The following is a 26,914-nucleotide window of genomic DNA, read 5'->3' on the forward strand; positions in this document are numbered from 1 at the left end:
ATTTTGTGAATAATTTTCTGTGCTATATATGTCGGGCATATAATCTTTTTCTTGTCATTGTACTAAGCTCAACAAATATTGTTCACATAATAATGCAATGAAAGTATTTAAGACTTTTTATAAATAATTAAAATTAGCATGAAATAAATTGTAATATTTTAAAATTTATAACTAAATAAAAAATATATTTGATAATATAAGATATAAATTAAATTTACAATATTTATTGATAGTTTACTTTACTGTATTTAAAATGGCACAATTATTAAGTTTGAGAAGAGGTAAAAGTTGATTGCTTATTAAATAAAAAACAGTTGTGCTGGATTTATAATTAATTCACATATAGAATTTAATTTAATAAAATTGCAATTTATTTGAAGCCAATTTTGTAGGTGCAAGAGTAATAAATAGTTATATTTTTAATTTTTCTTTTTTAATTTAAAAACGGAATGTCCTTAACATTATTGACTTAATTACATTTTTACTTTGCGTAAATACCTTTTTAATTATCATATCATTCTTTTTCAAAATTGTACACAATCATTTTGAAATCATCACAAAATTTTACATTTCAACCTCAAAAAAAATTATCCTTTATAATTTTTTACAATACTTCTATAAAATTCTAAATATTCTTACAACTATGTTTACTTTTTTTAAGACTATATTCAGCGAGATTATATTTTATATAAATAAAGTTGAAAATTTGGCATTTCTAGTTACGGATACAAGTAAAAGTATTATCTTTTATTTTTTAGAATTTAAAACACTCCAAAAATATTTTTATTATTCTAAACAAATAGGAAAAAATATTACGATTTTTATATGCATGCAAATTTTTAATACTCAATGCTTGAATCAAGGAAAAATATTGTATAAGGATATTAATTGTTCAAAATACATTTAGTTTAAAAATTTAGTAGCAAATAAAGTAAAAAAAAGCATGTTAAAAAAATCTATATAATATATATAGCATTTTGAAAAAAAGATAATACTTAGAAGATACAAAACAAACCTCTCTACCCAAACACAGAACAACAATAAAATTTTATTTAGCTAAAATTTTGTAAATAATATGTTACTTGTGCTAATACCCAGTTCACACTATGAGAGTTAATGTTCATTAACTGCTCAACTCATTTAAGCGCGGTGGAGACTTGCAGTTTCGACTGTCAGCCAAGTTGCGCTCTCTCTTACTCAAATTTATTCTAACGACCGAACTTGAATATGCTCACAATCAAGATGTGTCAATCAAGCAGAATTTTTCAAGAATAAGGGTGTTTGCGCACACTATTACTACGATAGTAATTAATAGTGTGCTAATGTCACTGTAACCAAGTAATAAATATTAAGTTTCTCAATTCATATTTAAAATAAGAGTCTAAAAACTATTAAATAGCTTGCTGTTAGACAACCATTATGAATATTAATATCTTCAATTCATATTTGAAATAAGAGTCTAAAGACTATTAAATAGCTTGCTATTAGACAACTATTAATACGAGGAGTATGCTGCATCGATATGGAGGGCAGAATGTTCTTGGCTATAGTCAACTACCCTGATGTTAAATCCGTTGCGATAGGAGTTTAAATTTTCATAATACGAAAAAGGGAATCGTCATGCAATGCGTAGGTAGCCTTCTATTCACAGTTGCATCATTTGAATGACTATCTATGTGCGAAGTTACTACAACAATAATCGTTTTTCGACAGAGCTTTTTTAAGTGACAAGTAACCGTTTCGCAGTTAGGAAATCGGACTCTTAAACTCGCTACTTGTTTTAATAAATCAGCCTTGACATGGATCAGAAATGGTTCTAACTCTGCTATTTTATCAACTGGATATAATGTCAGTACCAAAAAATATATGTTAGATGTAGTGTTTTAGAGGTATAAAAAACATTTCGGTTGATGTGAAATGTACAAATAATATTTTTCTTTTGATTAAATTAATTTTAAATTACCAACGTATTTAAGAATTTCAACTTAAATTTATATAAATTAATTTAAATCCTAATTAATGAATTCAACAGATTAGATTAATTGTGCATTTCGTTGAGACAGTTTAGATACTTAAATTTTTAAGACATTTACATGCAAATTTTTTTTTTAAATCATTAACTAATAATCTGTGTTAAAATTTTAAAAATTTCGTTGCTATAGAAATTTTCTTTTTATATAATTTGTTGTCGCTTTAACTACAAATAATATAAATAAAACAATATAAAATATTACAAAAATTTGTCAGTATACAATTTAAAAATGCATTTTCTTATGTATCATAACATTGTTAAAATTTTAAGAATATTCTATGCTAAACATAAATAGATACTTGGTTTATATCTATATTTTGTAAATATATAATAACACATAAATATATATAAAGTTTGCAGTGTTATATATATGTTAACGTACACAAGTATTTAAAGCTTTTTTTCCTTTTGCGATTTAAAATGCCACAATCATCTTAAATGCAAATTATCGTATTAACTATACACACAACTTTAAAAACAGTTCAATTACATTAGAGATGACGATATTATAACCATTAAAAATGCTTAATACATATACTATACACATAATTAAAAACTATTTAAACTAAATGCTGTTCTATAAACTAACACTGACCTTATCTGACCTGATCTTACTGATCCTCATTGACCAGAGTTTCTTGCTCTACAAGAGGTGCGATACCAAGTGTTTGCTCCTCCTCTTGTTGCGGAGGTGGCAAATGGTGTTGTACTTTGACTTCAGTTGTAAAATATATGGCATAATTATAATATCAGAGTTCATCACTTGTAGGCGGATGTTCACGTACGTACTCTTTTGGAAAGTAACCAACCTAAAATAAATTCATTTTATTTATATATTCATTTTAAATTATTTATATTCATACCGTATCACCAATTTTTCCACGCCACCAACCTTTACTGTCGCCATCCTTGCCAATTACTAGCACTTGACAACCAGTTTTCAGTTGTAATTGATTACTACCTTGTGGTTCGTAATCATATATTGCAGTTGCGTATACCTCCCGGAAGGGCCACTGAAGTGTATGATTTAAGCTACAATTAATAAATATTATTGTTAATACTAATGTAGGGTATTTTTTATTTAATTTTATATATGTAATGTAATGTAATGTTATTAGCTTATTTACCCTGCAAAATTTTCTCCCAAATCGTTTCGCTCATAATATGAAACCAGTTCAACAATTGTTTTGAAATGTCTTCTGGAAGAAAGGCAGTACAATACATTTTCTGCTTCAGATTCTTGATTAATTTTCATGTGTTTTATGACGTGATCATCCGCCCTAGAAGTAATTAATATTAGAATTATTATAACAGATATACTACATTCAATCATTATATAAAACAAAATAGGTTAGTATATTGACCTTATGTCTGGATATATTACGGAAAGGTATAAGGAAATTTAGTAATGATCCAAACAAATACATATTCTAAGGACGTTTACTATTAAATCAAACATTTTTTATAGTTTCTAAACTTTTACAGATTTATTATTATGCAGTACAGAGCAATGAGAATAAAATTCCTAAAATTCACATTGAAACTTACTTTAGACTTAAAGCATACATAGTCTCGTGTGGATTGGAAGCACCTTGTGGCCTGACACGCAACAAATAAGTACCAACTCTTCGGTTTTCCAAGCGGGCAGCAGCTGTTTCACGATCCATAGTGCCAACAAACCTGAAGAACATATTAAAAAATATATATTGTAATATTTATATAAAGAATAACACTCTATAGGCTTTTAACTACAAAAAACCATACACAATTATTACAAAAAGACTAATTTACCAATTAAATTCTGATAATATACGATCACAAACTGGCGGTGGTATCAACATTGAGTTCTGTTTGCAGCGTCCAGTGGATGATATACAGCCTTTATGCACACCTATCTCACAAACTTTGCAACGATATCCCTGTTGGAAGAATTTATAACATACACGACGATTTAACATTATATATAAATATTAAAAAATGATATTTAACTAACCTGATGTATTCTGCCTTTTAAAAATTTAGAACAATGCCGACATGTTGTTGGCATATCAAAAGTCCATATTTCCATTTTGTGATCAGTGTTGCGACAACCCGGCGGATCCAAATTTTCCCTACGAATTATAAACATTTCATAAACAAACGCAAATTAGTACGCAAAAGTATTTACATTGCTTCTGTTAACGCTTTACGCCATTTATCGCGTTCAGGTTCCGATTTCAAATATAGTGTAAATGCTGTTTTTCCCGATTTACGCGCTAACAACAATTGACATTTGAAACGTGTGTCACGTCCAAGCGTGCGACGTGAATGACTTTGTTCCACACGATAATCGCACAAATGATGTGACTCTCGATATGTGTATTGCATGTCGCCCGTCTTCGTATGTAAGGGTTTAACCAATATAAGAATTTTATCGAAGACAAATGCATAACGTAATTTAGTCTTCTGATCTTCATGTGCCTTTATATGCAGTTCACCATCAAGTAGCAATCGACCATATTGTAGTAAATTATTGCCATTTTGTAAAAGGTGCAGATCAATAATGCTATCCTGGAAATGAAAATTATCAGAAATTTTGATTGTGTTTTGGAATATTTATTTCCATTTCAATTTCAATACATACCTTCACTTTCTGTATTATTACTAAATGATCAGAATCACGCTTAACTTCATTTATATATTGTGATACATCAATCATCGCTTCTTTGGCACGTTCAAGAGATCGATAGTCCTCATGCATCTGAAAAATGCATAAATTAACAAATATATAATATATAAATTTAAATATCAGAAGAAAAATACATACCGGAGAAGTCTCTTTAACTAGTTTATCTAAAAGCAGATGATATTTTAATATACGTTGCATTGGTACTGATAATATATCACGCAGTTGGAGTTTTCCCACGTTGTATTCACGTTCACATTGCTAAAATTAGTAACAATAGTTTTATATTAATAATACTGATATATTATAGCTTTGGCTAATTTTTTTAACGTAGTTTATTCTTAAGGGGTTATATATAGCCTATATAAAATCCTTCAATAAACATTTCCTATTGCAACGAACTTGCACTGACGACTATTCTTTATCTTAACGAAATAAGTCCGATGAGAGGCAGGTGTACTGTTATAGTTTAATATTGAAACGTTATGCTATGGCAGTTGAATAAAGATTCTTCTCTGATCACAAGCCTCTCCTGGGCATAATTCATGCCACTCAGCTCTTTTAACTAAAGCGGAAGCAACTGTGTAAGACGATATCGGTGTTGGTACGCCACGGCGTATTAGGAAGGTACATTATAAAATTTTACCTTCTAACAACTTTTGTTGGAGTTGAGGGTTTGTAAATGAAGAGAAAACTGTACTCCCCGTCATGTGTCAATGCCCATCATTAGGAAGGAGAAGATGCGAGCCTTTTTCCTAACCGTTCTGATAGATGTGAAACACTCAAGTAGTTACAGTAAATTTTACCCAAAGAAACTCTTTTCTTGCTAGAACCAATAAGGTTAGATGTGCTTTTATTCAGTTTAAAATGATATATCTTTCCTACAACCACAGAATTTCACGTATCCAATACAAATATTGGCAGCTCTATTTAATGGAACCAAAATATAATAGTGTACAAGGGGAAAAGTACAACTCCAATCTAATAAAAAAATACTTTCATAAAATATTTACTATTTTATAAAAGTAAAAGTTTACTATTTATTTACAATATTTACTAAGAATGTTGCGCATCTGATCTACCTCAAAGAATATCCAATAACTATGGGCTGAGACAAGCCAAATTAGCACAACAGAAGAAATCTAGATATGCATATAGGGCTAAATACGGCAGACTCTCAGTAATCAAATAGCAACACTTTATTTGCTTCGGCTATGAGCTGGAGATGAAGTCTGGCATAAACTATAAGAAATTATTCATACTAGAAACTCTATTCTTCACCTAGGAGGACAGAAACATATGATCTTTTATACTTCATATCATTAATAGAATAAAAACTTTTAACTTATATAAGCACTAAAGCTTTTAAAATAAACTTACCTGTACTAACTGTTCAATTATTTGATTCTTTTTGCAAACGTCCCCCAAATAATCGATAGCATCTAATAAACAAGAACAATATTCGCCATATATTAGAAAAGGTTCCCGAAATTCCAAAAATACTTGACTCATTTTTAGTTTTGTTGTTGGTGATAGAGATTCCCGCAATTTATCTAAAAACTTTGTATGTATTTCGGCCAGATCCTAAATAACAAATATATTATGTAAATAAATCAACTCATAAGGTATAATAATATAATAAAATTACCTTTATACGTGGAAAAATTTTTTTTATTTCATCGGGATTTAAATATCGCTCTAGAGGTGTCATAAATTTTGTTTTGAGTGCATTTAATACATCTAAATAATTTGATTCCGTATCTATTAACTCTCGAATAACATAATCTCTTTGTTCAAAACTTGTTGCTGAAGTAATCTGAATAAATTATAAATAATAATAAAATATAAAAGATATTTTAAATATATGCATTATAATTATTATATGTAAAGTGAATGCAAATCATGCAATTTTTTTAATTAAACATTTCTTTTTCATTTATATAAGCCTTTTAAATTAAAAACACTTTTTAAAAATACCTGATTTCTGCTCGATCTTTGTAAGGCACATAAGTCTTGATAGACCTCTTCTTCTTTGGTATTTGTATGATCATAAACTGGACCATTGCATGCAACATTATCGTTGGTACTAATATTTTAATTGATGTAATAAAAATTATGAAATCCAATCCAAATTGAACATAAATCAAAATAAAAAAATTAATAATATAAAATTAATAATAATATAAAATTAAAAATAATTTAATTGAGAAAATTTTTGTAAAAAGCATTGTAAATAAATATTTATTCTAAATATAATATAAATATGTTAAATAAAAAAAGTTTAAACGTGTTTTAAATTAAAATTACTATTAAATATTACTTTTAATATTTTTTTTTTATTTTTATTTGTTTTATTTTTATTTTTTTAATTATTTTTATTTATTTTTTAAATTGTAATTAGAATTTTTATAAACTATTGAAGGGTGGTAAATTTTTAAATCTTATAAGCATAATAAATAATAACTGAAATCGTGTATATATATATATGAGTTATAATTCATATAATTTTTCAAGCATTATTAATATAATTCAGAATATTTAATATTACAAATAATATAACAATATTATTCGAATAATGTCTTCTGCTCTGTAGTTTCCCACGAATTACCACAAACAATAACAATATTTAATATTCAGTTGTATAAGTTTTATTCATTAATTTAATTTCAGTTTTGTTGTATTAAGTTTTTATACTGTTATGTTTATATTTAAATAATAAATAAAATAATATAAATAAAAATGCACATATATTGAATGCAAGCATATAAAATTTAAGAAGCTTGAATATATTTTTGAATTTTTGTTGTTATAAAAGTTATCGATAAAATCTATTGTGAATTGTCATTTTCGCAATTTCTTGCTTATCAGATGTTCGCCAGCAAAACAACACAAAACGTAAACAAATGCTCGTGGTAGGTTTTTGCTCTCAGTAGCCAAATTTTAACCTCAAAAACGAACGTCAAAAGCTATGACTGCGCTAAGGCCGCAGTGTAGAGTTTGTTCGCATTTGGAAATGCAGTTCTAAAGCTGTAAATTTAGCGAAAAAAAATTAATTAACGTTTAGAATGTAAAATACTAAAAAAGAATGGAGCTGCATTCTTATGCCAAACGGAGGGTGCCACATAAAAAATGTGAGTTTAATTATTGAAATTGTCATTGTGAAACTCTAACCAAGAATTGCTTAAAAACTTTTTTAGGGACAATTGAGCACAAGCGGCGACTTGTTGAGGCGCGAATCAAATACGATCCGCTTTTTTACAATAAGACATCAACATCTCCGATGCCATGGAGGTTAATAGTTTAAATTTTACAATATTAATAATTACTGTTAAAATTGTGTGTACTAATTATTAATTAATATTTTTATTTTATTTATTTAAAATGTAGAAGAATTTTAACACTGGCAAGATTAGAAGATTTTAATGCGAATTTCGTACGCATGCAATGGTCGAGTGTGCTTGCAAAATATCGAATGTACAAGGTATGCAATACATAATTATTTGTAAATAATTATTAACTTAAATGTTTTAGCAAAACCGACTCGATAACTTGGATTCAAAAGATCTCTACGATGAAGTACAATATTTAATCTCACAGGAGTGGGAATTCTTTCAACCCATACATCGTTTTATGGAAGCAAAAAATACTAATTTACACTCATACGCATCAACAAGACAACCACCACCACCGCTAAATGAAGATCCAAATGATATGACAGACACAGCTAGCGAAGATGCCTGTACAAATATCGCGCAAGAAGTATATTTATGCGGTGCAACTGCAGACGAGAATGATAAGAGGTTTGGTTTAACAAACCCTAATGACAGTAATAATATTGTCTATATAAAGCAAGAGTTTGTTGAGGGAGAAGTGGAAGTTGAAACTGCACCACTTCCCTCCACCTCAACGGCAGCAAAACCTGATACAACAAAAAAGCGTAAGCAAAATTCGAATTTAAGTGAGCGTGAAAGGTATTATCGTCACAAGCGACATTTCAATCGTAGACTGGAACGTCGGTTTGATGCTTTGTTAAATGTTTTCGGGCAAATAGTTAAGGCTGAATATCCAAGCTTAGATGTAACACCACTTGCTGGCATGGTATCTACAGGTGCCACAATGGTAACCAAATTATTTAGTAGTTGCAGCAGTAGCAGCGAAAGTGAGGAGGATGAAGGTAGACATGTAGCACAAGAAAGTGGACAAATTTAAATAAATTCTCAGAGCTAAACAGTAGCGGCAAAACACCAAAGTTAACACTGTACACTGCGTCCATTATTTATTTATATTCCAAGCAAAAATTATTAACATCCTGGATTGCAGCGTACAGTGGCATTCTCTAAACTTACGAAAGTTTATTATTTTTTTTATTTATACGCCCAGCGGTTTCATTATTTTCGTTTTCAGTTTTTATTTACCACGGTGAATAATATTAAATAAATAAGGCTGAATATATATAGAAATGTTTTTAATATCGGATATATGATTTGAATATGTAGAAAATTTATGTAAATATTATAAAAAAACTATTGAATCTGTATTGTAAAATTTTATTTTCAAAATTAATTGTGCATTTTTGGCTAAAAATAAATTGCGAAAATTATTGTAAATTTAAAAAAATTAATATTTGATTAATAATTGTAGGAGTTAGGCGGCTTTTGTTTTTGAAGAGCTTACTAACCGAATAAGAATTGATAATCATATTAAATATTAAATCAGACATTAGTCTGCATTTACTTAACGCTAATATTTCTTCCTTTGAAGTGAGAGATGGGAGCTGGTTATTAATTCACTTCTTGAGTATATATTAGAAAAAAAGTTATGAAGCTGTTGTACTACAATGTAACAAGAAGTGAAGAAATTAGGTATTAATAACTAAAAATAATTCCTGAAAAGCATGTACTTATATCTCCTCTTACTTAACCCTCGTACACTAGTCTGATCCATAAAGGTACTTAAGGTACACAAATATAATAGTATGGGATAAGTAAAGAGGTATTAGGTTGTAGTGAAGAACAGTATGGGTAAGAACGTTAAACCTAACTCAAAATCAGTTGAAAGAATCTTGTCGTTAATGAATATGAGTTAAATTCATGTCTACTTTTGAATATGAAAATAAATAGGCGAATTATTGAGAGACAAAACTGCAGTCAAGGACACATATTTTTGTAATTAGAATGGTGCGGAAGGAAAGAAATTTGTGACCTCAACGAGGCGGAGCATTACTGTTGTTGTAGTAGCCAGTGGATATCTTTATAGCAGAAAACAGGAAAAAAATAATATGAGAAAGGTAGCTAACGATAAATTGGACTTAAATTAATGTGTGACAAGTATTTGTTAAGCCCGTGTTTTTACTGCACGAAGAAGGCACTTTTTTCATAGAGATAACAGGCAGAGAGGTATTGAGAAGTTTGTGGCTGTTGTTCTTGCATTTGTATGAAACTACAATAATCCAGTCAAGGCGTAAAGAGGGGTTTTAAAAATACCTCGAGTTAAGAAAGAGTAAAACTGCTCAAGTGCACTGGCTCAAATAGCTTCAATGTAATACAATGTAATAGATTTTAAGCTTTCCCTTAAAGGTCTAAAAATAAATAACAGATTTGCTTAAAGGGAAAATATAACAGACTTGTTATCATATATTACCTGTTAACGATATTTATATTATAAGTAAAGATATGAATAGATTAAAATATATACATATACAATTATAAAGATTTTTTATAGTCCGATAAAATATAAATAGCATAGAATAAGAATTGAATTTTACATTCTAATATAATAAATTAATAAATATTCTCTAATAAATTTTAATTCAACCAAAACAATACGTTTATGATTTAATAGTATAGTCTAAAAACAGTAGAAAAAAATAAATTATAGGTATTTAAAGGATATTTCAATATCAACATTCATGCGGATTAAATTTGGTAACATAATAATTGATACTAACAGTGCAAAGCATGGAATATGACAACGAATACTGCTTTACGTTTTAATGTTTTTAAAAATTCATGCAGAACAGTAACATTCTTACTCGACATAAACACATCATCTCATTTGCACATGAAAAGAGTCTACATATCTCATAAATTTCACCCTCAGCATATTGGTTGGATGCTTACTTGCAACTGTTGCATATCATATCATACGAGTACACATACAATATGTAGCTACTTTCAAAGACCGCATTCACCCACGCAATCAACATCAAGAAAATCAACTACACTACAAACATAAAGGCTTTTTAGCTGGATTTTATGCAAATACATTTAATACGTATGGTAAGTAAGTGTGGATTTTATGTTTAAAAAAGCAAATGCGCACACCTCAGATACTTTGGAGGAGAACGTGACGTAGCATAAATCCTCATATACTTTTTCTTCATCTTCGGAATAAACATCGTTTAGGTATTCATGACCCATTTCCTTTTCTGTTTGCTTACAATTCCATGCGATGGCAGCAACTTTTTGCAAACTTTGATTATCGTTCAGTACTGATTTGGTAGAACAATTGTTAGCATTACTCCCAATAGAACTGTAATTTGTAGATGTACGTGTCGTACTACAGCCGAATGCAGCGTACGTAGCACTACGCGAACACAGTGAGCCAGATGCTGCTGTAGCACCAGAACTACCATTCGAATGGACGGATTGTACTTCATCATCAATAGTGTCACACATATTTGAAAAATTATCCTCTTCGTAGTCTTCTGTATCTTCTGTACCGTTTTCAACGGTTATATCACTATTTTCATCATCGACAGATATCGAGCCACTTTGTGAGGTGCGATCGAAGGTTTCGGAAGGCGCATCTATACTGCCGTTTTTTTTACTCTCACTTAATTAATGGTTAACACACAAACACAAATGCACGAATTTCGGATTTCAGGTTTCAGATTTCAGATTTGAGTCGTTAATAGGAAGTTACATGAGGTTAGTTTGTACAAAAGTGATAGTAGAAGTGGTCAGTAGGGATAGCAGAGCATATAAACAGAGAAATTATTATTGTTAGTACTGGTTGCTTAAGAGAACAAAAACAAAAAAAAAGAAACTTCTGACAATTCTAATAAATTTTTGGAAAGGAAAAGTAGTAAAACTTTAATTTTAAAAATAACTCACTAAAATATTCATATATTTATTCATATAGGTATAATATATACTAAACTTACGTGCAATGCAGATCCTTATATATGGCCTCATCGGAATGGGATCTTTCATTGGATGATAATTGTATATTAAAGCCTCTGTGGTATATTAAAACATGAGGTTTAATATATTCTATTGTTGTTTTAATGTAAACTTACAGTAAATTTGGATGGAGTTGTTGCACCTTTCTGCATTGAGATAATTTTGAAAGGGTTATGAGTACTCGATGAAAGTTTGTCAAGTCATACAGCATTGTGGGTTCGAATAAATCTGATTCACGTACATTAAAGTGGTTACGACAAACATCGAGAAAAAGTTTGATATTTTTACAGCACAGGAACTGAAATTAAAAATAATATAGATTGTTAGAAATTTTATATTTTGAGGTTAAAAAAAAACTATAAACAAATATATATGTCTAACAAAATAAAATGTTTTAAGTGAAAGTTATATTGTCTTGTTGTTAACTATTACTATTGCCAAATAGTCCTAAGGACAGGTCAAGAAAACATATTATTAACGATTAACGATTAAGAATGAGCAAACAGATCGATTGGAAGTCTATTTTTCCTCTTTCTATAAAATGTTACTTTCACAAGACGCCACTTATATATGTAGGTAAATAGTTAGTTAGTTCTTAATAGAGATTTTTAGAATTCGCGGCGATGGCTAGTATATCGTCTGTCGTTTTCTATATTTATATACCAGTATAACTATATCTACTAAAATGAGTTCTCACTGTCTTTCAGAAAATTTTACTAATTAACAGCAGATTAGCTATATTATGCCACATCATCTAAAAACTTATTTACTATGTTAATTTAGCCGATTAAAATTAATTTTTTTTCAATAGGTCAAAAGCATGAAAAGCCGCCTTCTATAAAACATTTACCACCTAAGACTCTATTGGTCAAAATCTTGAATGAAGCATAAAATAAAAACATAACTAGCACTAATCTTTCAACGGGTGTATTGGTTGGTTGGTTGGTTGGAGTGGCGGCCCTGTTTACCAAGAAAAAGCCCACTTAAGCACAAATAATGGCCCGTTGTGGTACCACAAGGAAAGAGCGATGTTCGTATATAGATAAGGTGATCTGTATACGACCAACGCCCAACAGGCAACGACTCCCCCATTAGGTGAAAGAAAACCAGCCCGACAGTTCTATGAATCTAGCTAGGTCCCTCACATTGTAGGATGACAGATCAGTTAGATCAGTCAGAAAAGGGGCCCCCAAGATTTTTGATCTTCTTCTGGCTAAAGATGGGCACTGACACATGAGATGAAACACAGTTTCCTCCTCGTCCTCAGAGCCACAACCTCGACAAAGGTCATTATAAGGAAGACCCAGTCTCATAGCATGCCTCCCTATTAGACAATGACCCGTCAGCACCGATACCGTAGCACTGAGCAGTTCTCTCTTTAGTTGGAGCAGCTGATTTGTACGCTTTTTATCCAATTTAGACCAGATCGACCTAGAAATGTGACAACTGGGCTCACTTACCCATTGCTGCTGAGCAATGCTTAGATATTTTTGTTTAATTGCCAGTTTAACTGTTGCAAGTGGAACACCAATTTCTAAAAAATAAATATCAGGGAGAAGAGCCCCCGTCTTGGCAAGCTCGTCCGCCCTGCAGTTACCCGCAATATCCCTATGACCAGGAACCCAGATAAGTTGAACGTTAGCACACATAGCTAGGTCATTGAGAGAAACACGGCAATTTTGCGTAATAATTGATGAGGCTGAGGTGCTTACCAGTGATTTAACGGCAGCCTGACTGTCCGAGAAAATCGAATAGCTTTCTACAGAGGTACAATTGTCAAGTATCCATTTTACAACATAATGGATAGCCATTACTTCTACAGTAGTTAGGAAGTCGAAGCGAGACACTAAGACCTAATCTTTCCGAGAAAATGCCACAGCCGACTCGATTGTCTATTTTGGAGCCATCTGTGTAGATATCTATTGTATTAGGGGTAGATACTCTTCCAAGGGTCCAGTCTTCTCTGCTAGGTATAAGAACTTTAAACCCCTGGTTAAGGTCTGAGTAGGAACACTTGTAGTCGATTGATAAGGGGGCTGGAAGATCCTGATTCAGTATGATCGCATGTCCTGTATCAATTCTAGACCAGCGTGAAAGAGCATTTAGTCTGGTTGCTACAATCTTAGCTTGCTGTTTTACAAGAAGCCGCGATGGCAACCAGTGAAGCAGAGTGAAAAGGGCCTTAGTGGGAGTGGAGCGCAAAGCACCGGTGATTTGAAGAGCGGATATTCTCCTAGTTTTGTCAATAAGTTTAGAGTGACATGCCTTTTCAGTGGCTTGCCACCAGAAAGCAACCCCATAAAGCAGAGTAGGTTCAATAAGGGTGTATTGGATGTAGGACTTCCCTTTAGAGATAAAAAAAAACTAAAGGGAAACTAAAGGGATGTAGGACTTCCCTTTAGTTTTTTTTATCTCTGCAATATCAGTTCTCCATAATCAATGTGTATTCTTAAACATATACCCACCCAACCCATTTTGTAAAGATTGCTCGCTATACGTTTTATATATAAATTTTTTGGGTTACCTCTAGCATGCTAACCAATCGAAGGACTTGTAAGTTTTCGTTTATTGACTTCGAGTTCATTTTTTGATATCCTAGCCATAGTAAAGGTTTAAAGTATTATATCCAATTTCGCTCTACTTTTAATCTCATTTTTGGTAATGTCACGATTTAATTATATTTTAAAGTTGACTCTCTTTGGAAATGCGGCATAAGGCGTAAGTAAATACATATCCTAATTTTAGATATTATTCAATCAATTTTAGCAGGTGTCTTTAAGCAGTTTCTTATCGCTCAAAATACTAAAGGTGTATATTATTCTATAAATTAAATAAGCATAATGGTTTTGACTTAAATAAACTACACATCAGGCGATAATCCTAAGTGATATATTTTTTCTATTATGAAATTAGACACAACAAATCTTCTTAACCCACATAAATGTCTTTTTTCACTAAGGCCGGACATGAAATTAGTGCTCTGATTTTTTTTTTTTCATATCCTTTTGAAAATAACACATATTTTCCGTTTTATTTTTTTGTTTATCCTAAATTTGCTAAAGCTTTTTTCTAAAGAAGTAGCATATTATTTTCATCTATGGTCCTCTCCTCCTATGGAAAAATTTCTATAGTGAAAAATATTTATTGTTTAATACAAAAGCATACAATGAATGAAACATATGAAGGGCCTTTAGGCAGCTTTGAACAAAAGGCACAAATTACAAATAAGTTAATTTATTTCTGAAAAATCCTCAACTTTGATATTTCATGAAAATATTTCACTTTTGGAGTATATTTAATAATCAACGCATAAATATGTGGCATAATTCTCATGTTTCACTGCTTTTGCTCCTGGCTCCTGGCCCGTCGCTCCTCGCCCGTCGCATTTCGCACCAACTGAGCCCAACTTCAATTTAAGTGAAATTTTATGATGGCTTTTTTAATGGATAAAAATATTCGTACACGCGTTGCATAAAAGATGAGGCGCAAACAAGGAACGGAACGCAGTGCTCCTTAAAGCGAATGAGAGTTCATGTTTACCTTCCCAGTTCCTCAGAGCAAATTGCTGAACTTTGTGGTAGATTTTTTCCATGCTCGTGCAACTTCTTAAAGCATAAAAGCACTTTAGCAAGTTCCATTGAAACTTTTAATTTTGTTCTCGCCGAGACCGAGACCATCGGTGTACATTCCCACTTTATGCGGGTGTTTTACACTCAATTGAAAGTTTATATAAATTTATATACGATTTGATTGACAAAAAAAAAACAAAAAAAAATAAATAAATAATAAAATTTGCAGTTTTGCAATTGTGGTTCATAAGCATAATAAATAAAAATTTTATTTCCAACAAATTTTTTTTATTAAAGTTATCTTAACTTTTATTTTAGCGACAATATTCAAACTGAAATAAAAAGGACATTAAAATGAACTTCATAAAATAATAATAAATAATAAAAATAAAATTCAAAGAGCAGTTTAAAAATGATTGACTTATTATGTACTTCCACTGCATAATATTTAATATATTTCATTGAAATATTATTTCCAATGAAATGCCAGATGAAAATAAGTATATATCTTTGAGACATTACGCAGGATGAAAAACAGACAGGGATTTAATTTGAAGCACCTCAAATGGAAGAATAATAAATAATTGAAGAAGCTTAAAATTATTCTTTTGCAATATAAAATGTTGCCATGGAAGGAAAAAAAGAAAAGGATTTACCATAGTATTATGTAAATAAAAGGGCAATAAAGCTTTTCTTTTTACAGTTGAATATATTTAAGTTCCAACATTAAAATCAAAGTGATGTTTTATTATTTTTTTAATATTCATTATATATCGCAAGACGAATTACTGCAACAGAGACAGATGAAGAATATAAAATACTCTTTCGAAATATTCAAACATGACCCAAAAAAGACCTGCATAAAGAGGCCCTAGTGATAGATTTAAGATTTTAAGTAGAATAAAAACCTACAATTAACTATCTTACTTATCAGACATTTTCTCATTTGACTTTTTTAAATCTACATCACAATTTGAGGAACGCACTGAAAATCATACTGATTGACCCTAAAAAAAATTTTTTGAAGGCAGAAAATACCAGTGAAATCTATAGAATTACTTTAACACCGACAAAAAGTAAAAATGTCATATCATTGAATGATATATATTATATAATGATATCTGTTATGTGGTTCCAAAAGAAATAAGACACACTTATTATCGAGATTTCGGACAAAAACCTTACCATTAGGTGTAAAATATATTATTCATACCTTCATCACGGGATATTTTACAATACTGCATGCTCTTGGAATAATATTTGATATATTATCACATTGCTAGCCATAACTTGATGATTGATGAACGCTTATGTTCAAAGCGTTGAGAGTTTGGGTCTTTGATTTCATGAGGTCGAGGTCGCCCATATCGCAGCTCTAAACAAAATGATTTGGCGAACATCTTCTAATAAAATTATTTCAAGAACATCTCCAGAATACACCATGTTTGGCTGGTGTTAGTGAACACTATATATCTCGTTCTGTCCGATTAGCGTACAAGCGGCATATTTTACCAAAAACCTGTTACTGAAAATCTTAGTTTTGAAACCAAACTACGCAGTTGATAGAGGAGATAAATGTCACATCATACAATGACTTATCGATAGTTAGTTGTGGACTTTGATTGCCGTAGATATGATCATTTTTTTTTTAGCGAAATACCTTTTTGTATATAAAGATTACACACGTTTTACAGTTGTTAAATGATTCATATGATGTCTGAATAATAGTTTTATTTGACACATGACACTGATCAAATATTATATAAATGCTTTCAGTCATTTAGGTATGACAATGATCTTTAGTTAATTTATAAAGAAAGCCCTAAGGTTTTATTAAATTGTATTGAAACACATTTATTTGTAATTATACAAACAAATCAAATTCTTTTCTTTCTATCAAAATGACAGAACCTTACGAGATTAATATGTCTCACTAATTATGGAATATTTATCAAACAGTTTTGCACAAGGAACTTGTGACTACAGGATGGGTTATAATAAATATATTAAGGTATATGAATATAATTCAAAGCAGCATAAAAGTATTTAAAAAAACTTGAACCACAAAAACTGATAAACCGGAAATATTAAAAACTTGTTTGACTTATCCACCACTTGACTATATATTTGTCACACATTTTTACATCACATATATTACATATACGCTAACATTTACCTTTAGACGAAAGTATTCATACATTCAAAACCTATTCATTTACTTACTATTCAAAAATTAAGAGGTATAAAATAAATAAAAAAATAGTTGTTAGGTTTACCAATAAGAAGGCCATTGTAGGTATTAGACTTGTTTGTATATTCAAACATTTTTGTCTTCGAAATCTATTCGCTTGATATTCACAACTGATTAACTACATTAATACATTTAATTTAATTCTTTTTAAAAAAATACTAATGTTTGAACATTTTTAATGTGAGCTCTTTGTGATTCATTAGTTTTTCGAATGGCCTTTAAAATTTATGGTATTTATACTGGCATGACCTCAGTCATTTACCATAAAAACTTCTTAAAGTCTAACTTTGCTAAATATTTTTTCTGTTCCATTGAAGTATTTAATTCAAGAGTCCTTCCTTCTAAGTGCCACTCAATTAGTTCATAATTTTTAAAACTAAATAAATTTCATTGTTGCCATACAAACGTGGAATTTTTCCTTTGGATGGTAACAAATACTTCAAACTAATGAAACATGTTTCGTTCAACAAGTGCTCACTTCATCAAATTAAGGATAATGGTTGTTCATGTGATTCAAATTTTTACAAATTACGAAGGAAAAGCAATTAATATGTAAATTTTGTAATAATTGTCACAAACGAGTGTGTTCCTGACAAACTAATTAAAAAGCACTTCGGTGAATTTCAAAAGGACTTTTCAACAAGTGTTGAATGGAGTACTGTAAATACACCCGACAAATAGTAGGTGGTGTGCAGGATAAAATTAGAGTACTATTTTGCTAATTCGAGAGCACACAAGCGTTAAAAAGTCACACTTAACACCTAACAAACTTGGTTTTGGGCTCAAAGTAATTACACGTGTGAAGCAATCCTCTTGTTTTAACATTTTATCACACAAGGAAACAATTAAGTCATCGAGGGATTAATGCTAATCAGTTAAAAGAATAGTATTTTGGTCATAAAATGAATGGACTTAAATTGCTCCCAAAGGTGGAATGATAATGGGATAAGTGACACATATTGCTTTCCTAACATCTTCTCATCTGTCATTAAAGAGCATTTAACTAATTTGATTAATGTGATTTCGTTGCTAGGAAAACACATTCTATCATCTTATCTTGATCATATTATGAACACATATGGGACCATTAAAAGTAACATATTGCTTAATTATTATTTAATTCATTGCCAAATAATATTAATAATACAAATTAAATTAAGAGAAACACTTCTTATTCATCAATCATTACAAAATATATTTGTTTATTCTAAATTTATATAAATTTGTACTAAAAATGTCTTTATATGGTATATCTAAGTATAAAAACATATTTTGATAATAAATATAATAATTTAGTATTGCAAAAAATAAACTTATACAAAAGAATATATAAATAACATCATTTCGTATTTTAAAAATAAATTTTATTACACGACCTTATTAAATACAAATTATTCAGTGTCAACAAAATTTCATTATCATCACAGTTCAGTGTAATATCATCACATGTTCCTGTAATCATGTTTAGCATTACTTCACTAAAATGTTATCTCACTACGATATGCAGAGAACCGTAAAAAGTGTTTTTTTTTTGTTTTTTTTGGAAGGTAATAAGACCCAACACGTACACTGAGTTCTTTTAATTTATAGCACAGAACTCATACGACATTTTTCATCCCAAATTTGAAAGCCCCAATAAATTTTCTATCCATCCATCCATTTATACGAAAGGAAGGAGTAAAATAACACCGCAACAAAAAATAACAATAAATATAAAAGGTAGAAGCAGAGGTAGAAGAAAAACATAAACAAGTGCAAATAGAAATGAAAATAAACAGGTGAAGTGTCGGTAATGGAACCAACAACTTTTTTATGGCCAATACAAATTTCCAGTGACAAAAGTGTCATATGCACATAAACACACCTCATATTTGCACACCAAAGTGTCACACATTAATACCGGGTGCTCATAAATATTATTGTTAACAATCGCTTTGACAAATTATTTTTTCAAGAGCAGAAAATATAAAAATAAAGGTTGTGCTACTGAAAAATAAAGGGAAGGGCGATAAAAAACAGAAAAGAGATAGAGATAAAGATAAAAAGATGTGAAGAGAAAGACTGAGAGAAAAATATAAAAAGGGAAACACGCAGAAAAATGGAAAGAAACAAAAAATAAGAAAAAAGGTTAATGGAAATGAAAGCAGAAAAATATATGAAAAATATATTGAAAAGGGGAGAAACGGCTTGAGAGAGAAGTTGAGAAAGAGAGTGAGATTGAGAGAGAAGTTGAGAGAGTGAAAGATTAAGGGAAGATTAAGAGGAAACAGAGAGACAAAAAGAAAGAGAAGAGAAAAAAGAAAGATAAAGGAAAGACAAAAACAAAAACAAAGAGGAAAAGAAAAAGAAAGAGACAGAGAGAAAACCTGAAGAAGAGGTGAACGAGGGAAATTAATATATATAGAGAGAGAACGATATAGAGACAAACAGAAAAAAAAAAATGATATAGAGACAGAGGGAGAGAGAACGACATAGAGGCAGAATGATATAGAAACAAAAAGAGAGATAGAGAGAATGATATAGAGACAAAAAGGGAGAATGATATAGAGACAAAAAAAAAATGAAATAGAGACAGAGAGAGAGAGAGAGAAAAAAAGAATGATATAGAGACAGAGAGAGAGAGAGAGAAAAAATGATTTAGACAGAGAAATAGAAAGTGAATGATATAGACAGAGAAAGAGAGCGTTTAATATAGAGACAGAAGAAAAGAGAGAGACAGAAGAAAAGAGAGAGACAGAGAGAAAAAGAGAATGAGAAAGACAGAAACAACGATAGAGAGAGACGTAGAGAAAGAGAGATAGAAAGAGATTATGAGAAACCTAGAGATGAGAGCGAAAAAAAAATAGAAAAAGAAAATAGAAAAAGAAAATGAGTGAAAAAATGGAGACACGAAATCATAAAAAACTTGAAAAGAACAAAAGGTAGAAAAAAAACAAAAATTAAATTATGGAGAGTAAAAAAGTAAAAAATATTTTGTTAATAAGTAAAGAACTGAAAAATATGATACGTCACCAAGTACAATGGCATTACTAAATTACATTTGCCTGAACTGTCATGATAATGTTCGGTTATTTTAATTAATATTGCCAAATACCTAGAGCATCGCCAGATACCAAATGACTGAACTATCATGATAATGAACAATTTTACTAACAATTTTGTCAAATACCCGAAGGTTGTCGCTAAATATCAAATGGTCCGCATGCAACAAGTTAACATGCAATTTTAGAGAAAAATTTAATTTCCTTAGTCGAGATTTTATAAATCATAAGGTCATATTTAGTATATACGACTTGAATTTAACAATTATAAATTATAAATATTTTCTGGGTTATAGAGCTATTGTTTTAGTAGTGACAAACTAGTTACTCTTATGAAAAATTAAAAGATAAATTAACTTAAGCGTATATATAGTAACATCTAAGTTATCGTAATTAGAAAATATTTATATTTTATGACCCTGTATGGAATAAAAAATACCTATAAAAAAATTAGCAATTTTTGCTACCACATACGTGTGTGCCATACCCGCCCACAAAATGTTAATTGAGCCAACATGTGGCGAAAAAAGAAGACTTTTATGAAAACTCAGATGAAAATTAATTTCGGCAAGTAAACAGAAAAAGAAAAGGACATAATAGTGCGGAAAAATGTATAAAAGTGCCCAACAGTAGCAAAAAGAGTGGAAAAACTATAAATAAATAATATGTTGAATACGTCCAGGAACGTGTTTTATCCTTCCGCACACATCCTGCAGCAACACAGTTGAGTGCTGCGTGTGTGTAGATTTACTGGTTATTGCCACTAAGACTGACGTGCCAAGTTAAGTTAATAGATCATCACTTCAGAGGAACACATGTTAACCACAAAATATATACTACCTAGCAATAATAATTATATGAGAAAATGGCAACAAAAAATTATATTAAAGCCAAGTTAATATTATTAAATGTGCACTGAACCCGCAATGTATGCAGCGTAAAATTCAGGTAATTACACACATCAACAAGCTTCATTATTAGCGGTTGCCTTGTTTTTCTAGTATAAACGAGCATTTTGGACTGAGGTGATTTAATGTGGCTTGATAAGCGTAAAGCACCGACCGCACCGACCACGCCGCTCGCTTCGCACACATCACATAGACGTACATTAGAGACATTTGCGATTTACCAGCTTGTAGACACTAATTCCAATGGAATTCATTAGCAGATAACCAGGCAAGGTTAATAGCGACTTATTAGGATGAAGTTTAACGGTGAAATTTATTTGCTGTTGAAGCTGAAGTGAAGCCGAGCGGAAGCGCAAACCCCAAGCGATTTCATTAACATATTTAATTAGAAAACTTATCGTATAAGAAAGTTAATATGGAAAATAAACAAGACCAACCAAATAGCAACAACAGCAGTAACAACAACAACAACAACAACAACAAACAGTAATAATGTTCTATGTTCTAAGCTAAGTCTAGAGAAGAAAAAAAAGAAAAATATAATTTTGCTTCTCTCTAGACAAATTCAACAAGTTTAATTGATAAATTATTGAATAAATTTTTTTTCTTTCCACTCTTCTTCTTCTTTTCATGTACATTAAAGTGCAATAAATTGCTATTTCGAAGTCTATGAGTTTTGATGAAAAAGGGTCAGAAGCCAGTACACTCGATTATAAGTGGTTGTGACATGTTTGGCTAGACAATCTAACTTTTATATTTTTATTAGGAAATATATTTAATATTATTGACACGGGTTAATGTTCATGTATTTCGAGCAAATGCCGCCTCATTAAGGTGTGAAAGTAATTAATTGTGAATAATTAAGACATTAAACAACAAATTAAGTGAGACAGCTGTTTCGGATAATGTCAAATATAATTTTATGAAAAATAACCTATTAAGTTTCTTTGCACTTCTTGTTATAAGTAAGTCTTTAAAAGCATATGTTAATAAAGAAAAAATAAACAAATATCAATTAACAATTTATTTATTTTTATAAAAATTACTTGAAAGCAATTTGAAGTAAACCAATAAGTTAAAATAAACAAGCACCTTTGTACTTATATAGGGAAAATATAATAATTATAGAAAAATATTTAACATTGTTTATCAAAGTCATTATAAATGTCCTCAATTGCAATAGAAATATATTAATTGTTAAAATTAAACTAATTTGAAAATAATTACTTGATTAATTAAGGATAGAATTCAGCTTTTCATAATGCACCAATTTTCTTTGATACTTTTTTTAACTTAAATTCTTCATAAATAATTTTAAATTAAACATAATACATTCACTTTTCAACGAACTTGATATATACTTACATTTAAATTTGTGTATGCAAGCATATATACATTAGAACTCGTGATTCATTCGCATGCCCTAATCGTCGCCAAATCGTAGAGGACCCAAGACCTTACGAAGAGCTTTATACAGCGTAACTTCTGATTGGAGAGAGAAAGAAAGAGAGAGAGAGAGAGAGAGAGACAGAGAGAGAGAAAGACAGAGAGAGAGAAAGACAGAGAGAGAGAAAGACAGAGAGAGAGGGAGAGAGAGAGAAAGACAGAGAGAGAGGGAGAGAGAGAGAGCTTTACATCCCAATGGTCTACTGAGCCCATAGTAGCAACTATTACCAATGCTGATTCCTCGTCTAATTTTCAGGATGACATCGCTGTTATTTGTTATGGCAGTGCCAAGGTAAATGAAATCTTTGACAGATTCGAAAGTATAGTCGCCAGACACTAGCTCGGTATTCGAGCGACGCACATTTTTACCAGTAGCTGATATATAATTCGTTTCGCCTTCATGTATCGGTAAGCCCATTCTTGCAGATTTCTTTTTAATAGCAGCAAAAGCAGCTATTACATTATGCTTACTACGTTTAATGATGTTATGTCGTCGGCGTAAGCAAGGAGATGGACACATTTGTAAATTATTTTTCCATTAAGATTAATATCTGCCCTGCGCATGATCACTTCCATGACGAAATTGAAAAGATCAAATGATAAGGGATTACCTTGTCTGAAGCCTCACCACTTACTTTTGAGAAAATGCACAAATACCCCATGCAAGTGAAGTACAGTTTACCATTCTTCAATAAATAAATAAATGTAGACCAATCAAGTCTTATTCCTTGCTTTCCTAATATGCATTGCACTATCAGCACCGATACCATAGTAATAAGCTGGTTTGGCATTAATTTTCCAATAATGGATATAATTATAAAAATATAAATTATTTGCTCCCTCGCTTTATACTTAAAAGAACCAGCAATCTTAATAAAAATTAATATCAAAATTTTGATTAATATTTATTATAAAATCAATACTTTAAATATACATTTATGTGATTAAAATTAATTGGAATAAAAGCATACTGCAACATACCATATTGCACTATTCACAGAAATGATGCACTCCTCTCATTAGCAACTGGAGCGTATATACGTAGAAGTATTAACCCAGAATAATTATAATTTTCCTCTTTTCACGTCCTCTTGCTCTGAACGTGTTTGTGCTGTTGAAAAATTCTAACGATATTTTTCCATACGCAGAATCGCAATTAAAACAGGCGTTCCATGAAATACTTTCCGCTGCCGTGCAACTTTTAATCTCCAGCGACAAAAGCGTGCTTTATGCTGCTCCACTTCATCTGTATAATCAAAGTGCACTTAATTATGGCACACAAATCCATTTTAAACAGAAAATCCAAATACTGGAATTTTACTTTTATTATAATAAATTATTCTGTTAGAAAGTTTTTCTACATTAGCATTAGAATAGAACTCAAACGCTTTCGAAATCCCAAACGAGAAAAAATTGTGAACTTTTTCATTGAGTACAAAACTGTTCTATGCCAGAGTCGACTAACTCCCGAAAGGTTTTTTTTTGGTTTTGTAAGAACTTTTATTAAAGTTTTAATTGACAAGTGTCAATGTCACCCACAAAAAAAAAGGATAAAAAGGTTAAATATGGAAAAAATTCAGTCAACCTCCAGAGCTCCAGAGAGCAGACTAAGTAGAAAAAAAACTAAAAGAGTGAAATTATTTTTTTTCTTCTATTTTCTAAATAAAATTTTCTATTTTTTGAAATAAAAGAAAAAATAAGTTTCGCCCAAGTGCAAAATAAACTTCTTTAATAAAAAAATTATTATGTATGTAAGCAGGTCTTTATGCTTCTAAATGTCCAATATAAATGTAAAAATGTTTACTTACGCACACTCCTCTTGTATGCACAGCACCTAAAGCTGCAGAACAGGGGTCAGGGTTTAGATACAATTTATACAAAAGCTTTGTGCAAAGTCACCCTGCCCACGACAACAATCAATTTTAAAATTCCTTGACATTATTTAGCAGTTTTTTTTCGGTTTAATTTTTATAACTTGTTGGAAGTAGTATCAACCCACTGCTTCTGGTTTGTGACCACCAAGGATGAGTTTGTTTGCTATCCTATGGTTACACACATTAATATGGTTTGCGCTACAACTTATAACATTCGGTACAATAGGTTTACTGATGGGTACTAAAAAATTCTGAAATACAATGTTAAGTATCTTAAATCCTCTCCAACAAGATACTTTGCTACCATTTCGATTGTATGCAGTATTTAACTTCTGAATTGAAGCAATGGTTAGGAAATTTGAAGGTGGTGTTTTGATCAAAACTAAACAGGAGGGATCCAACATATTGTACCTCGTTAAAACAATCTCAAGTAAACTTAGGTTTTATTCAATTTTCCATGAGTGGGGGGCGATATAAACAATAAAGCTTTACTGGTCAATGTGACAATGTGTAACTTATCGAGCGAGTACTTTCATATCGTTACTTTTGTTATAGAATTATTTCGATTCTTCAGAATGAAAAGCATTGTATTTTGTTGACCATATATCTTGTAGAAAGTTTTAATATATTGTCATTTATATATATTTTTATTAACGGTGAAAAATTAGAGATCACTTTGTATATCTACTATTCCAGATGGAGAAATGGTGTCTTGTTACTCTAAACCTTTAACATGGCTCTCAAACCTTAAACAAAGCTACTTATCTTAATAGAAATCCAAGTCATCTGATTTTTATCTGAGATATATATCTGAGGAGGTCGTCAGTTTGTCGAGAATAGTTGACTCGTTTTTAAGCGGGTTCTTAAAATTCCTTTTAGTTTCAGTGATGAGGTCGTTATCTTCTCCAGAATAATTGACTCGTTCTTAAGCGGGTTCTTAAAATTCCTTTTAGTTTCAATGCATTTTAATGTATTTCTTTACATTTTAGTGCGATAATTTTACTAGGCAAAAGGATGTTAGCCTAATTAAATAGTATGTGGGTATTAAATAGTAACTACTAGATTATACTAGTAACTAGTATAATTTAGTAAAATCAAACTAAAAATATTTATTTCCAACGTAAAATTGCTACTGGTGGATTCTAAGAAATATAAATTATTACAAATTCATTTTATGTATTTAAAGTAAATAATAAAGAAAATATTTATTTTAATATATCTAATCTGATTGAAATATTTATCTTCAGTTTTATGTAAATATGTGAGAGGAGTATAATAACTATTCCATTCAGACTAACTCGGTTTCACTTACAGAAATAAACTGTAATCTGTTTAAATCTATATGGCAACTTTTGTTCTGTTCTCTGAAGTATGTAAAGTGAATTATGCAGAAACTTCCTCCTTGACTTCGTCGTTCGTCCTTGTCTTTGTACCTGCCGTTAGGAAGCCAATTGTGCAATCTATTTTATTTGTTGCAATATTTCCGTAAACACACAGGACAGGAAAGGATAAATAATGTATAATTTAAATTCGTTACTACAAAAACAATTTGATTATTTATGCAATCAACTAGATTAATAATTTAATTATGGATACATGGGTATTTCTTGTGTTGAATATTGGATTATTTAAACCTCAACATGCATATGAAATTATTTTATGATCACATAGCATCAGTTTTAAATATACTTATATGGACATTTAACATATAAAATAGGAAAATATTTGAATATTAACATTGTTTTAATTATTAAAGCAAAATAATTTGTTAGAAATTAATTAACTTAATTGTTTAATAATGATCGATTAAAACATCATAGCATTATTTGCTTATAATACTTAAGAAGTAATAATTGCATAGAATTATGTCAGATACCCATTGCCTTACATACCATAAATTTTAGTATTTAAGAAGGTATAAATATATGGTGTTAATGCTTTTGA

The 26,914-nt window shown here is 30.3% G+C and overlaps 2 protein-coding genes across 4 annotated transcripts in view; one reads left to right on the forward strand and one right to left on the reverse strand.

Moving 5' to 3' along the window:
• Positions 1-2,429: 2,429 nt before the first annotated feature.
• LOC119671593 (protein vav) overlaps positions 2,430-26,914 on the reverse strand; it is a 37,691-nt gene continuing 13,206 nt past the window's right edge. Inside the window, exons 2-16 of one of the 3 annotated variants that reach the window (XM_038082303.1) lie at positions 11,998-12,179; positions 11,863-11,937; positions 11,019-11,531; positions 6,675-6,783; positions 6,346-6,513; positions 6,078-6,281; positions 4,839-4,958; positions 4,656-4,772; positions 4,200-4,582; positions 4,026-4,143; positions 3,824-3,951; positions 3,581-3,712; positions 3,160-3,312; positions 2,896-3,064; positions 2,430-2,841 (exon numbers count right to left, since the gene is read on the reverse strand). In XM_038082303.1, the coding sequence (XP_037938231.1) occupies positions 2,782-2,841; positions 2,896-3,064; positions 3,160-3,312; positions 3,581-3,712; positions 3,824-3,951; positions 4,026-4,143; positions 4,200-4,582; positions 4,656-4,772; positions 4,839-4,958; positions 6,078-6,281; positions 6,346-6,513; positions 6,675-6,783; positions 11,019-11,531; positions 11,863-11,937; positions 11,998-12,179 (2,631 nt within the window). In that variant the 3' untranslated portion in view covers positions 2,430-2,781. Of the gene's footprint in view, positions 2,842-2,895; positions 3,065-3,159; positions 3,313-3,580; positions 3,713-3,823; positions 3,952-4,025; positions 4,144-4,199; positions 4,583-4,655; positions 4,959-6,077; positions 6,282-6,345; positions 6,514-6,674; positions 6,784-11,018; positions 11,532-11,862; positions 11,938-11,997; positions 12,180-26,914 lie in introns of all 3 variants that reach the window. The other 2 variants (XM_038082302.1, XM_038082301.1) reach the window with 2 other exon arrangements.
• LOC119671596 lies at positions 7,621-8,954 on the forward strand. Its single transcript, XM_038082305.1, has 4 exons — positions 7,621-7,828; positions 7,895-7,988; positions 8,085-8,178; positions 8,229-8,954. The coding sequence occupies exons 1-4, from the start codon at positions 7,783-7,785 to the stop codon at positions 8,904-8,906; spliced, it is 912 nt and encodes a 303-aa protein (XP_037938233.1). The 5' UTR covers positions 7,621-7,782; the 3' UTR covers positions 8,907-8,954.

Source organism: Teleopsis dalmanni, chromosome 1, assembly GCF_002237135.1.
Source record: "Teleopsis dalmanni isolate 2A chromosome 1, ASM223713v2, whole genome shotgun sequence".
Taxonomy (NCBI): Eukaryota; Metazoa; Arthropoda; class Insecta; order Diptera; family Diopsidae; genus Teleopsis; species Teleopsis dalmanni.

Excerpts from the sequence above, each read along its gene's own strand:
- LOC119671596 (XM_038082305.1), top strand. The coding sequence starts at position 7,783 with ATGGAGCTGCATTCTTATGCCAAACGGAGGGTGCCACATAAAAAAT. Across the intron at positions 7,989-8,084 it reads ACATCTCCGATGCCATGGAG|AAGAATTTTAACACTGGCAA; the intron begins GTTAATAGTTTA and ends TTTAAAATGTAG. Across the intron at positions 8,179-8,228 it reads CAAAATATCGAATGTACAAG|CAAAACCGACTCGATAACTT; the intron begins GTATGCAATACA and ends TAAATGTTTTAG.